General features: G+C 37.8%; 1 protein-coding gene across 5 annotated transcripts; it reads left to right on the top strand.

The window, feature by feature from the left end:
• The first annotated feature begins 2,160 nt into the window (after window positions 1-2,160).
• On the top strand, window positions 2,161-12,738 carry LOC105922433 (type-2 ice-structuring protein). 5 transcript variants are annotated; one of them, XM_036129295.1, is made up of 8 exons: window positions 2,161-2,198; window positions 6,962-7,038; window positions 7,250-7,276; window positions 7,375-7,416; window positions 10,636-10,739; window positions 10,863-10,997; window positions 11,084-11,207; window positions 11,452-12,738. In XM_036129295.1, exons 2-8 carry the CDS (start codon window positions 6,978-6,980, stop codon window positions 11,532-11,534), a joined length of 576 nt encoding a protein of 191 aa, XP_035985188.1. In that variant the 5' UTR covers window positions 2,161-2,198; window positions 6,962-6,977; the 3' UTR covers window positions 11,535-12,738. The 5 variants fall into 5 exon arrangements, with proteins under 5 accessions (XP_035985188.1, XP_035985187.1, XP_035985186.1 ...); XM_036129294.1 differs by having other exon boundaries at window positions 7,235-7,276; window positions 10,639-10,739; window positions 11,452-12,735; XM_036129293.1 differs by having other exon boundaries at window positions 7,235-7,276; window positions 11,452-12,732.
• The last annotated feature ends 380 nt before the right edge of the window (window positions 12,739-13,118 follow it).

The raw sequence follows: 13,118 nt of genomic DNA, 5'->3' as shown, positions 1-13,118 counted from the left end.
GTCTAGACTTTTATTTATACATTTGAGCCAAGTATACTTGACTAAACTATTAAGTGTATGAAATGTAGTTTAGAAAAAGCAACCTTCAAGGACACTGTCTCATTTTTAGTATGACATAATTGTACCCATAGTCCAGCCAAACTTTCAATAAAAGACCTAACTTTGGTTAGTAACCACTTATATAAAGCTGATGTTTGTTTTTATTCCCTGCTAAAGCCACCAGATAAAAATCCCCCTGCATGCCATGTTACAATATAAGATAGAATGTTGTCATTTCCCTTGTCGTTTATGTCAGAATTATGTTTAATTATAATAATTCTAATGTAAATCTGTTTTTACATTTTGATGCCTCACAGATGCTGTTTTAGTGACCCCACATCTTTGTAGAAAAATCAAAAACATATTTCTTAAGATAAACACAATATTATTTTGTGCACAAATTAATTTTTGTCTAATGGTCAAACATTACCAATTTCAGTTGTTTCGGATCCTGTGAATGTTCTTTTTGTATGTGCAAAGCTCAAGTTTGAATAACCTGAAACACAGATGAGAAAGCACCATCTGGTGGATAAGCATAGAAATGAAAGATCTCAAATTCATAACGAATCCAACTTGAAAAATTAACATGGAGAAGAAATGGATTAGTTGTATTAAAATAAATATGGAATCAAATATTACATGTAAAACAGACTCAATTGAATATCTTCTGTCATTAACAACAAATTTGACTATTTCATTTTATTTTGTAGTTTAGCAATTTTGGTTAGTTGAGAGCTGAAACAGCAACTTTATTTTTTTATCCTCTGGCAAGTCTGATGTTTATTCCTTCAACTCAGCTTAACTGGCTTTACCAAACTAAATGGCAAAAAATGTCTCCAGGATATCACATATTTAATGAGTCAAATGCTGTCTTTGTGGGATGCAGTTGGGACCAAAATTTGCTTTCAACATCCACATTAAGTTAATTACATGAACTGAACTGCCTCCTAGTCTCTGACTGAGCTAAATCAAGGTCAAGAGAACTTTGATTTTTTTCATGTTTTTTGTGTCATTGACAAGACACTCCTGTTAATGAGTTCCTCTCACTTAAGTAACTTTCAATAATCCAGCTTCTGAAAATTCTGTAGGCTTCCTAATTATACAACTATGATGTTTGAAATGTGTAGCAAAGCAGCTAGTTTTCAGTAACTCAGAAACTCTGTATATCTGATGTTATGGTTAAATGATGTAATGCGGAGACTGAGTGAGATCAGCTGAATTGTTCATCTATATATTACCTCTCCAAGGTAGTAATAACCCTTGAATTTATTACATTATGAGATTTAACATCAATGTAGCTTGTTGGGATTATGTAACAACTTAAAGTATATAGTGAAATGAAATGCACAATAGCTGCCCTTGAATATATACAAAGATAGACATATACAGAAGCTAAACCTTTCTGACCAGAGCTGTAGAATATGACTTCTTCATGTGACATTATTATTGTTTCACTGACTATGTTTTAGAGATCATCCATTAAATAACGGGTATAAAGTACTATTTATTTAGATGCATGTGAATACGTGTTTTGGAGGTTCTTTTTTTGGACAAAATAACCAAAAATATGTGGAATAATAATAATTTTCTTTGGGCCTTGATATAAAATTTTATTCCAAAGTTCTTAGGTGTTTGGATCCATGTGATTACAGATACACTTATATACAGATAAACCTTAAAGTTTGCTTTGTCTGCCATTAAATACATGTTAATGCATATATTTCAACATGAAATCTATGGTGGATTTAATATTTGCATTAGTAAAGCAATTATAACACTGTCAGCTTTTGACTGGCTTTATTTTAGAACTTGCACCAACACCCTCTTGGCCAACGACAATGTCTGCCATTTATAGCAGAGCACCCTGAATGTCTTGCTAGAAGGACCCAATGAAGGGGATGACCAGAAAATAAGAAACAAATACTTACACAAAACTAACACCCAACACAATAAACAAACCTAATAAATATTTACATAAACACAAATCATTTCAACTAAACACATATAAAGTCAATCAAAAGAACACTTCAAATTAAACATAATTCCTTAAAGCTCTACCCTTCTTCCAAATGGTTTGCTCCCAGAGCTTGTCTGCAGCACTTGCAGCTTGTTTCTCCCTTCTGCTGCCACACCCTGCTGAGGAGCCAAACCAGGAAGAGGTAAGTGATTTTAACTAAACAAGTGTATTGTTAACGCAAGAAATCAAACATCCAGAAATATAAGGTAACAGAAATTTACATTTATATCTACACTTCCTACACAGAACGGACGGCCAGTCCCCCTGCGTCTCAAGAATGTATATTTAAATGTCTGAACAAAAATACAATATAAATAAAAGGACTCAACTGCTTGGTCTGTAACTTAATCAATAATCTCATTTCCTGATGTATTGGAACCTATCTCCATTACAAACACTCTAAAACTACAATACTGTATATAAACACAGACTCACCAGCAGCTTGAGTCAAATACCAAAAAGACACATAGACAAACAAGCAGACTCACTATCGTAGGTTTGATGAAGACAGTATTAACTTTCAATACACTACAAAGTAGTGTAGAGTACAAAGGCTTAAAATTTTTAGAGGAAGCTGTTATACCATCTGATAAACAAACAAACATTTAGAGGATTCTAAAGCCTTTACATGGTTTTTGCAAATTCTGCTTTGCTTTTAATCTGGTTCAGCCTCACCTGGTTGTCAAAAAACTGATTAATATGGGTGTTAAAGCTCTTACTATTAAAACACCAAACAGGTCCCAACAGGAGAGGGTAAATAACTTTGTCTGCAGTAAGATACTGTAGCACAGGCGTGCCTCAGGGCTCCCCTTTACTTTTTACCTTGTACACTATCGAATGCAGAAACACGCAGTCAACACTCTAACCAGTAGGCCACTTACTATTAATAATTACTATTACTAACAGTTATGTCATCATATTTTCAGATCACACCATTATTTTAAGCCTGCTGCACAATGATGATTGCCCTTCTGTGTATCACAGGGAAGCTGGACCTTTTAAAACCTGGTGTGATAATCATCTCTTTATGCTGAATACCACCAAAGTAAAAGATTATCTTCCATCCTAGATCACAACCATGTGATAATTGACTAAATTAGCATTGAATAAGTGCCAACTTTTGAATACCTTGGCATCATCATGAGCAACACTTTGTGCTTGGGTGCTTACGTTGACTATTGCGCTCCCGACTGGCCCAAACACTGCTTTATTTTCTTTCTTTTTTTATCCAGACACATGCAGTTTGGAATCCACCTAAGATCGTGTAGATTTTCTATAATGCTGCTCTGGTTAGCATAATTAGATATGGCATCGGTGCTTGGTTTTGTTTACTCACTGTGCAGTCTAAATCTAAGCTTGCAAATATACTGAGAATATCACTGAAAGGTAATTGGGTCAAACTTTTAGCCTCTCTCTTGCTAAATCTGTTTATGAGGGCTGTTGTAATTAACTGGGCAAGAAGAAGGTTGCGGGACCCATCCCATGAATTATTACTCTCAGGTAAATGCAACAGAGTTTTCCGTTGCATACGCAATTGCGTTAAATGTTCCTCTCTCCCAACTTCTATCTCTCATCTTAACAAATATTGATCATTTGCTTGGAAATGGCTACATCCCAATTCATTATATTTTGATGTTGCCTATTAATTACTTTCTATATATTTTTTTTTTATTTTCATTATTTTTGTTTTGTGTTTTTTCATTAGATAGATAGATAGATAGATAGATAGATAGATAGATAGATAGATAGATAGATAGATAGATAGATAGATAGATATCTTTATTGTCATTTTGTATGCACAAAGTGCGTACAGAACGAAATTTTGTTTGCATACAGCTTGAAAAAAGTCACTCTAGAAATCACTCTAAAAATCAGAGTAGATTGCGCTATTTTTCAGGATAAAGATGCACCAGAGATTTATGTAAACAGTTGAAATGAAAAACAATGTAACAATGTAAACAATGCCGGGGAAATAGACAGTGTGCTATTCACGTGTGGTACAGAGTACATTACTAGTTATTGTGTGACTCTCTCTGTCTTTATTATGGTCACACCCAGATTTCTTCATTGTGGCACAATAAAGCAATTTCTTATCTATATCATTTGATTCTATCCTGTCTTATTGGCTTTTGCTGTGCGATTACACATACTTTAAAATAGTTAATCTTTAAATATTTAATCAAACAACTCTCAGTCTATCAGATATTGTCCAGTGAATATCTGGACAATACTGGAGTATCATCTTACTTATGGCCCCCAGCTGCAATCTGATACTTATATACCTCTTGGCTGAAATCCAACACTTTTTATTGTCTTTTATTGGTGTAGTGATACCTGTTAACCTCTGATGCATTGGGACATACAACAGTTCCTATTTATTTACTCGTTTGTCTAATTTCACTGTATCATGTTCCGTTGCCATGTTTCAGTATGGCTGTCTTACTTTGTTGTTTTCTGTCTGTATTGTGATATGGCTTTGTCTTGTTTTGTGTGTGTGTGTGGGGGGGGGGGGCTGAATCTGGTCCAATAACCCTTTAATAATGCAATTTCTTAATCTAGCCTTCTTGTCAAACCAACTCTTCTGATAAGCTATTGTGATTAAGTGCATTTGTTGCCTGTGAATGCAATCTATAGCCTGGCTAGGTCATTTTTATTGTGGAAAATTAAACATCAATCAAGGTCAAAGGATGTATGACAAATGATCAAAGAATAAACCAAGATTATATAAACAGAGTTTTTACTTGCTGAATAAAGTATGGTCAGAGTTAAGCATGTTATATTGTGGAAAATTTCTCAAAGACGGGCGAAGGTGTTCTTAAGGGGTTGATGGTGCTGAGGTTTTGGGTCACCGTATGGCTCAGCAGGGACTCTTCATTTTCTAACACTTGTTTGTTTTCATAGAACTGCTTTCTTATTTCTCCTGCAAGAACTGGTAACAAGCCCACACTCACACTGTGTGTTTTGATGCAAGTGCCTAGGCACAGATGGATATAATATTCTTTTCAAATGCTTCTGCTGCCATGTAAAAGACCAATAAGTGACAGTTAATTACTTTAGATTGAAAGAACTACAAAGAACTACAAAATAGTGATGTGAATAACTAAATGTGATACTTCAGATGGACAATGTTATGGTGGCACACCGCAGCTGTTGAATATTGTTATAATATGGTTAATTCATATTATGCATAAGTTAAATAAATATAATTGAATTTGACAATTGAATAAATACAATACAATTACAGGTTAAAATTTGTCATTATACTAGTTTGGCTGTATAAGTATTTCTCCGCTAGAGGGCGCAGGTGCCATATGTCAGCAAGGTTGTTGTTTTTTTCTACTAATTAACAGCGAAAGAGTCCTTAGGTGTGAGTGTGTGCGTGAATGGTTGTTTGTCCTGTTTGTCTCTGTGTTGCCCTGCGATAGACTGGCGACCTGTCCAGGGTGTACCCCACCTCTCGCCCAGTGAACGCTGGAGATAGGCACCAGCAACCCCCGCGACCCCATGAGGGATAAAGCGGTTTGGAAAATGGATGGAATGACCTGGATGACTGAGAATCTTCACCAGCATATATATAAATAGTTAACTTTGACTGTCTTATGACTACATTTAGAGATGTAGTCTGCAAATTTGAGCAGATTGTTTGTAGTTTTTCTATTTTCTTTTAGTTAATCTCTGCCTTTTCTATGTTTTCTAATCGTCTCTGTCTCCGTCTCCATGCGTCAGTCAGTTTCTTTTCTGCTTTGTCATCCCGGTAGATTCCCTCTGCCCCCCCCCCCCCCCATCCTCCCACAGCGACCCCCGCAACCCCATGAGGGATTAAGCGGCCAGAAAATAGATGGATGGATGGATGGAGAACTGCCTTTTCTCTAGAAAAGACAGTTCTATGTGAATGTTACGATGCCACAGTTCGGAAGTAAAGCTATATTGAACGAAATCAAGTCGTCTTTATCAGAAAGATGGGATGTTTCAGCTAAATCCACAACAGCAGCTCTCTATGTAGTTCTCCAGTCTTTTGTTTACCTAGCTGGGCTGGCTGAGCGTGCACATACGTCCATGTGAATCCTGAACTAAATCAGCTATCCCAACAAACTTGCAACACTGCTCTCTTTCTCCATGCACCATGTGTGCAGCATCTTTTGCCTGAAGTCTGAATTAGGGCTGTGCGATGTGGCTGAAAAGGTTACCTCAATATAAGCCTTTGCTCTACATCGATATGAATCATTATTGGATAGTGTTTTGTTTACCTATTTGAAACAAGGACTGGGGGGAAAAACCCCAAATTTAAACTTAAATTAAATTTAAATTTCTTCCTATGGTCCTACTTGACACCTTCTTCCTATGATTACTGATTACTGAGCCGATGTGACGTGAATTTCTCCAACGTGAGATCAATAAAGCCTATCTTATCTCATCTTAAACAGTAACCCTAACCCTGTTTAAATGTAACCTTTAACCTGTAAAATAGGTCAGCCATACTACCAACGTTGCTTAGTTTGGCCTTGAGAGGTTGAGAAGTTAAATCCTTTATTCTGCCCATATCCCCCAGAATACCATTTGGTTCTAGATCAGAATTCAGCGGAAATACTGAACATTTTATTGGAGATATTTTCTATTGATATTGAGCCGGTATCTATTGTAGTATATATTGATTTTTTAATAAGTATGTTCACCGTAGTTAAGTGTAATCTGTTAATATTCTTTCCCCAGCATATTGTCAATATGTATATTTAGGTCATCTAAGGCAAGTAGTTAGCTAAGAGATAAGGAAGTTAACAATAAGTCACTTTAGACTTTATTGTAGCTGTGGATTTTCCCCTGACTTCTCTTATTTCTTTGTTGACTTTCAGGTCAATAAATGTTCCAGCTTAATTGTTTTTATTGAAAGGTGATTATTTTTTTCAGTTTTCACAATCCCACAATGGAGATACTGGTCTTGTCCTTACTTCATTGTGCCTTGTTGACTCTGGGCCAAGCTGTTGGTAAGTTCCTGCATTTTTATAAATATAATAGCTGAACAAATGTAGTCACATCACAATACATGTATTTTTAAAACTTTGTTTTAAAATTGACTTGAAAAATCCATAGCGTTTCCAGTTACTAAGTGTAAATTCAAATAACATTTAAATTAAAAGCATGTGTGATTATATCAAGTGCAAACTTTGTGTCAAACTCCAGTCCTTCCTAATGCAGAAGCTATAAAGTGGACCAATAGAACAGGCTAGTGCATCTTTCTTTTAGTCTAAGAACGTTTCTGATCTTCTCTTTAAAGAATGTGAGATTACTTAAATTTGTTATTTATATTTTTATTTTTTTAGATGCACAAATTCATCCAGCAGAAGAGGATACAGCTCCAAAAGGTGACTTTGTGTTTTCCTATTTTATTGATGTCTTTAAAAAAATCAAAACTACCAAACAATGCCAGGAATTCAGAAGACGTTTTACAGCTTCAGCACAGTATTTGCATTGTCATTTATTTTCTTTATTTTACAAGAAAAAACAACATACATTTAACAAGTCCATCCATCCATCCATCGTCTTCCTCTTATCCGGGGTCGGGTCGCGGGGGTACCAGCTTCAGTAGGGAGGCCCAGACGTCCCTCTCCCCGGCCACTTGGGCCAGCTCCTCAGGAGGAATCCCAAGGCGTTCCCAGGCCAGCCGGGAGACATAGTCCCTCCAGCGTGTCCTGGGTCTTCCCCTGGGCCTCCTCCCGGTGGGACGTGCCTGGAACACCTCACCAGGGAGGCGTCCAGGAGGCATCCTGACCAGATGCCCGAGCTACCTCAACTGGCTCCTCTCGACGTGGAGGAGCAGCGGCTCTACTCTGAGTCCTCCCCGGATAACTGAGCTCCTCACCCTATCTCTAAGGGAGAGCCCAGACACACTACGGAGAAAACTCATTTCAGTCGCTTGTATCCGGGATCTCGTTCTTTCGGTCACGACCCAAAGCTTGTGACCATAGATGAGGGTAGGAACGTAGATCGACCGGTAAATCGAGAGCTTCGCCTTTTGGCTCAGCTCTCTCTTCACCACAACGGATCGGTACAGCGCCCGCTTCACAGCAGACGCTGCACCAATCCGCCTGTAGATCTCCCGCTCCATCTTCCCCTCATTCGTGAACAAGACCCCAACATACTTAAACTCCTCCACTAGGGGCAGCACATCCCCCCGCCCCCCACCCCGGAGAAGGAACTCTACTCTTTTCCTGCTCAAGACCATGGTCTCTGATTTGGAGGCACTGATTTTCATCCCGGCCACTTCGCACTCGGCGGCAAACCGCTCTAGTGAGAGCTGTAGATCACGCCCTGATGAAGCCAATAGGACCACGTCATCCGCGAATAGCAGAGACGCAATCCTAAGGCCACCAAAACAAATAAATCAAATCAATCAATCAATCAACCAATCAATTAATTTTATTTGTCAACTGCAATTTGCATTGCAATCGAAAATTCAGTTCCAGTACAACCATCCATTACATACACTTTACAAACATTTTGGGGGAACGATTGACTGAGGCCTTGAGTTGCCAAGGAAACGCAGCCAGTCGGCCGGCGCTATTTCAGCACAGCCATTTTGGCGCATTCCTCCAAACTGCCTCAGACCCCGCTTACACGGAGTCCACAGGCGCTGCCCTTGAAGATCTGTTGAAGAAAGATTTACACTGGGGGGAGTGGAGGGAGATAAAAAAGACAGGTGCTTCACAATTTGTGTTTCCACACATAATGTGAAGGCGCCTCAGCTCGGCGCCTTTCACCGGGGGTAACTCCAGAGTGGAAGAATGTCCAGCCCCTCTCAAGGAGACTGGTTCCAGAGCCAGAGCCATGCGTCGAGGTGAGCCCATCTATCTCTAGTCGGAACCTCTTAACCTCGCGCACAAGCTCAGGCTCCTTCCCCACCAGAGAGGTGACATTCCACATCCCAAAAGCCAGCTTCTGCAGCCGAGGATCAGAACGCCAAACCCCCCGCCCTCTACTGCCACCCATTGCACAACGCACCCGACCCCTTTGGCCCCTCCCATAGGTGGTCAGCCCATTGGAAGGGGGACCCATGTCACCTCTTCGGGCTGAGCCCGGCTGGGCTCCATGGGCAAAAGCCCGGCCACCAGACGCTCGCCAACGTGCCCCACCTCCAGGCCTGGCTCCAGAGGGGGGCGCCGGTGACCCGCGTCCGGGCGAAGGAACACGAAATCCATTAATGTTACTCGTCATGAGGGTCCTGTCAGAGCGTCAATTTCTATTATTGTTTTTTTATATTATTCTGACAGCAACTTGCCAACCAATCCATTTGTTGATTAAGTGTAATAATGAGACAATCTGACCCAAACTGCTCAAATCTGTTGGACTGAAGCAATAGAGTTGGTAAAAAAAGGTGTTAAAAATTAGCAGGATAAATGCAGAAAAAGATGGGCAAACAAATATTAATTCATTTGACAGCCTTTATCAGGGCAGTCAAAAGTAGCCGGTCAATGGCAAGTGATTTGGTTCCTTGCTTCCAAACGAGATGCTACTTCTCCGATCAAAACACAGACCGGTGTTATTCCGAAAAGTGCAATAAAACCGTGAGAGCCGACGTGAGTTTTGAAACTGCAAAGCTTTGTCTTAAGCGGAATATCAAACGTGCACAGCACACAGCACTGCGTTCATAGGCCAGTATGATGCATTCACGAGCGTCAGAAAGCTATGGTGCATTCAGGAGCATGGGACATTTCAAACTTACAAGGAAAGAGGCATAAAACGGAATAGAACTTAACTCATACAATAATGTATTTATCCAGAAACAGTGTGGGCTTTCTTACAATACTGAATGCTCTATAATTGTATTTCTGATATTTTTTGATTATGCACATCTGTTAGCTTTTTATTCTGAAAAATATATAATATTACATATAATATAATATTACAGCAGCAAATTATCAAAGTTTTTAAGAGGATGCATTTTATGTTTGTCTCTAGAATCCTCGCCGATGATATGATATCATGTGTGTGTGATGAGTGCAAGTGAAAATAAACTGAGATAAAAGATTTCGAAAGAGCAATATGACTGAAATAAATTCAACATGTAAATTCAATTTCAAATTCCAACCTTGTCTTTTTATCATAAAAATTTTACTTGGTTCGTGAAGAAATGTTACGATCGTTTTTAGAACAGAACTGTGAATAATAATAGTAAAATGAATAGATCTCACCTAATCTGATCTGTTTTATGTGGTGCTAGTATTTCAAATTAAACTAATTTTATGCAAATGGAGATTACCTTACCTTGTTAAAACATGATGATAACATCATGTGAAAAAATAATGTTTCAAGAATAATAATAATAAAAACAAAGGTTGTTTTTGAAGAATTGATCATTCACTTCTTTTTTTGCCTTTTATTCAATTTAAAACATGCACTCTGACTCTATTCTTTAAATAATCACCTGTCTTAAAAGCTCCCAAAATACATCAGGGAAACTCTATTTTTCAAAATTCTCCCCTCCTGAGCTCGGGCACCGGTATAAGTGCACCGTCCTACCTGATAGTGTGTGGCCTGCTACTGTAAAAAAGTTTGACTGCCCTGCTTTATTTGTTTTTCAACAGTAGCAAACGACCAGACTTCAGGTTCCTGTTCTTCTGGCTGGTCTGAGTTTAATGGACGCTGCTTTCGCTACTTTCCTGTGCCAAGGACTTGGGCCTCAGCTCAGGTATATGCAGTTTATTCTTATAAAGAGGATTTTCTTGCACACTTTGTCTGAGTTTCTTTTATCTCTGGACTCCTTCTGATGGCTTGATACACTATCTCTCTATTTTGCTTTCCTCCACTGTAGAAAAACTGTGTGTCCTTGCAGGCTAGTCTTGCATCAATCCATAATATTGATGAGTATCATGAGATTCAAAGGCTGATAATGGCTACAAGTAAAGAGCACAAAAGAACATGGATCGGAGGCTCTGATGCACAAGAGGTTCTTTTACTCCTTGGAATTATTTGTTGAGTCTTTTGAGTGAAGTGCCAAATTAAATTAGTTTTTTTATTAACTGTTATTACCAGGAAGGCACATGGTTGTGGAGTGATGGAAGCCCTTTTCACTACACAAACTGGTGTGCTGGAGAGCCTAATAATGGGGCTTCTCATCCCAGAGGCATTCAGCACTGTTTGCAAATGAACGATAAAGGTAAGTGATAAATTACAGGTGTTTTTTTTTTCTCGATTATTTCACTGACAAAATAGCAAGGTTGTTGATTGTTCAGATATTCTTCACTATTCACAAATATGCACTTTTATCGCTGCATCATTAGTCTTGGACTTATACAAACTTTAATTTGATCAGTGTGCCCAAATTACTCAGAACACTAAGTTGAAAGAGTCAGGGTTTTATTGATGAGATATGGTTCTGACTTTCTGTTTTTTTTTCACAGCTGAAAAATGCTGTGATGATTTATGGTGTAACGACGCTCTGCCATTTGTCTGCGCCAAGAAAATCTGCTCCTGTGCTCCCTGAGAGTCTGGATGTCAAAGACAAAAAAAGAGAGAAGGTCACAGAATAGTCCCAAACCAGCAGCAGGAAAGTTACCACTTTTGAAAATCGCTTTGAATTTTATGCTAACCTCTGAATCCAGCAATAACTCAAAGACCAAATGTACTTAAAAATATGAACATTAAATAGGAAAAAAAGAATAATAATATAGTGTTTTTTGTCATCTTGATAATTTGTTGTACTTTTTACAGATTCTATTTTGATAAAATGTTACCATTTTGGTTGTATTTTATTTTTTCTACCACTGTGTTGCAAATTGAAGATTTCCACAATATACCAATTGGCCTATCTCACTAAGGGGTATGTTAAAACTATTAGGCAATTGATTCCATTGAAATCCTAAAATTTCAATTGAGGCCAATTTTATTCAAAGTTTGGTGAATTTTCAAATAAGTTTGGGCCAGGGTTTGGTACTTTCTATTTTAACCTTCAACATTGACCTGTTCATTTACTTCAAATAAGAATTTCTATGCTTGTTGCATTAAACTGATATTTATATTGAGTGAAATGCGACAATAATTTCAATTGTTTTGAGCCTAAATGTAGGTGTTTCAAAAGGTTTTCTTTATTGTCTTATTTTCTGTTCTTGCTACTTTGAATTTATAGTATTCACCAACGATTCTCCAATTTGCTCATGTTTAAAGAAAAACATATGTTGCCTTAATTTAGTTAAGTTGCGATTGAGTATAACGGATCCAAAAGTTACGGAAAAAAGACACAATATTTGATTAACTTGGATTCAAATTGTAATTTATGATGAAATGCTAAACATTCATGTATACAGATTCACACCAATTTACCAATTTTGGTCTACATGGGGAACTGGAATGCTTTGGACTATGTTAATATTACTTCCAGCCCGTGTTGATCTTGCAGTGAATATCTTACTTATTTCTCCTTTAAAGGCTCAAATGTGCATTGTAAATGTACCACTAGATGACAATGAAGCTGGTCTGTTTGTTTTTGCTTTTTGTGGATTATGTGTAAATTATGTATTATGTACTCAAGAATAATTTAATGCAAATCTTTGACAAACCAAAGCACATGTAAAGCCGATAGAGTCGTCTTTATACACTTTTGTTAATCTACAAAAGTGTATAAAGCAACTGTTTTACAATACATTAGATTTTATCTTGAGCGTAACAAAATAAAAGGGTGTGGTTGATGTGTTGTGTTGCTTCATAGCTATAGAGAAAAGGGAAGTAAAAGAAGGAAGCTACTTCGTGTCTGAGGCTTAGCCTGACAAACGGTAGGTGGATCCTGCACTTGTCATCAGTTCAGGTTTTTTATGTGCTGCAAGTAAGACAAAACCTGTGGCTTTTCGCAGGTAACAGTACTCAGACAGGATTTATTTTGGAAAGTATTGCACTTCAGGTGCAATACTTTCCAAAAAATTTGTTTTAAAGCAAATAAAACTTTAAAGCAAAACATTTTTTTTTATTTGCATGACATATGTAAGAAGCAGCACCTCTAATAGTTAATCTTTGTTTACAAAATAGAATATATTCACCTGAGAAATTAATTTGCATGCAATTCTACTACCTCACC

Source organism: Fundulus heteroclitus, unplaced genomic scaffold, assembly GCF_011125445.2.
Source record: "Fundulus heteroclitus isolate FHET01 unplaced genomic scaffold, MU-UCD_Fhet_4.1 scaffold_153, whole genome shotgun sequence".
Lineage (NCBI taxonomy): Eukaryota > Metazoa > Chordata > Actinopteri > Cyprinodontiformes > Fundulidae > Fundulus > Fundulus heteroclitus.
This window is presented reverse-complemented; position numbering and strand designations above follow the sequence as displayed.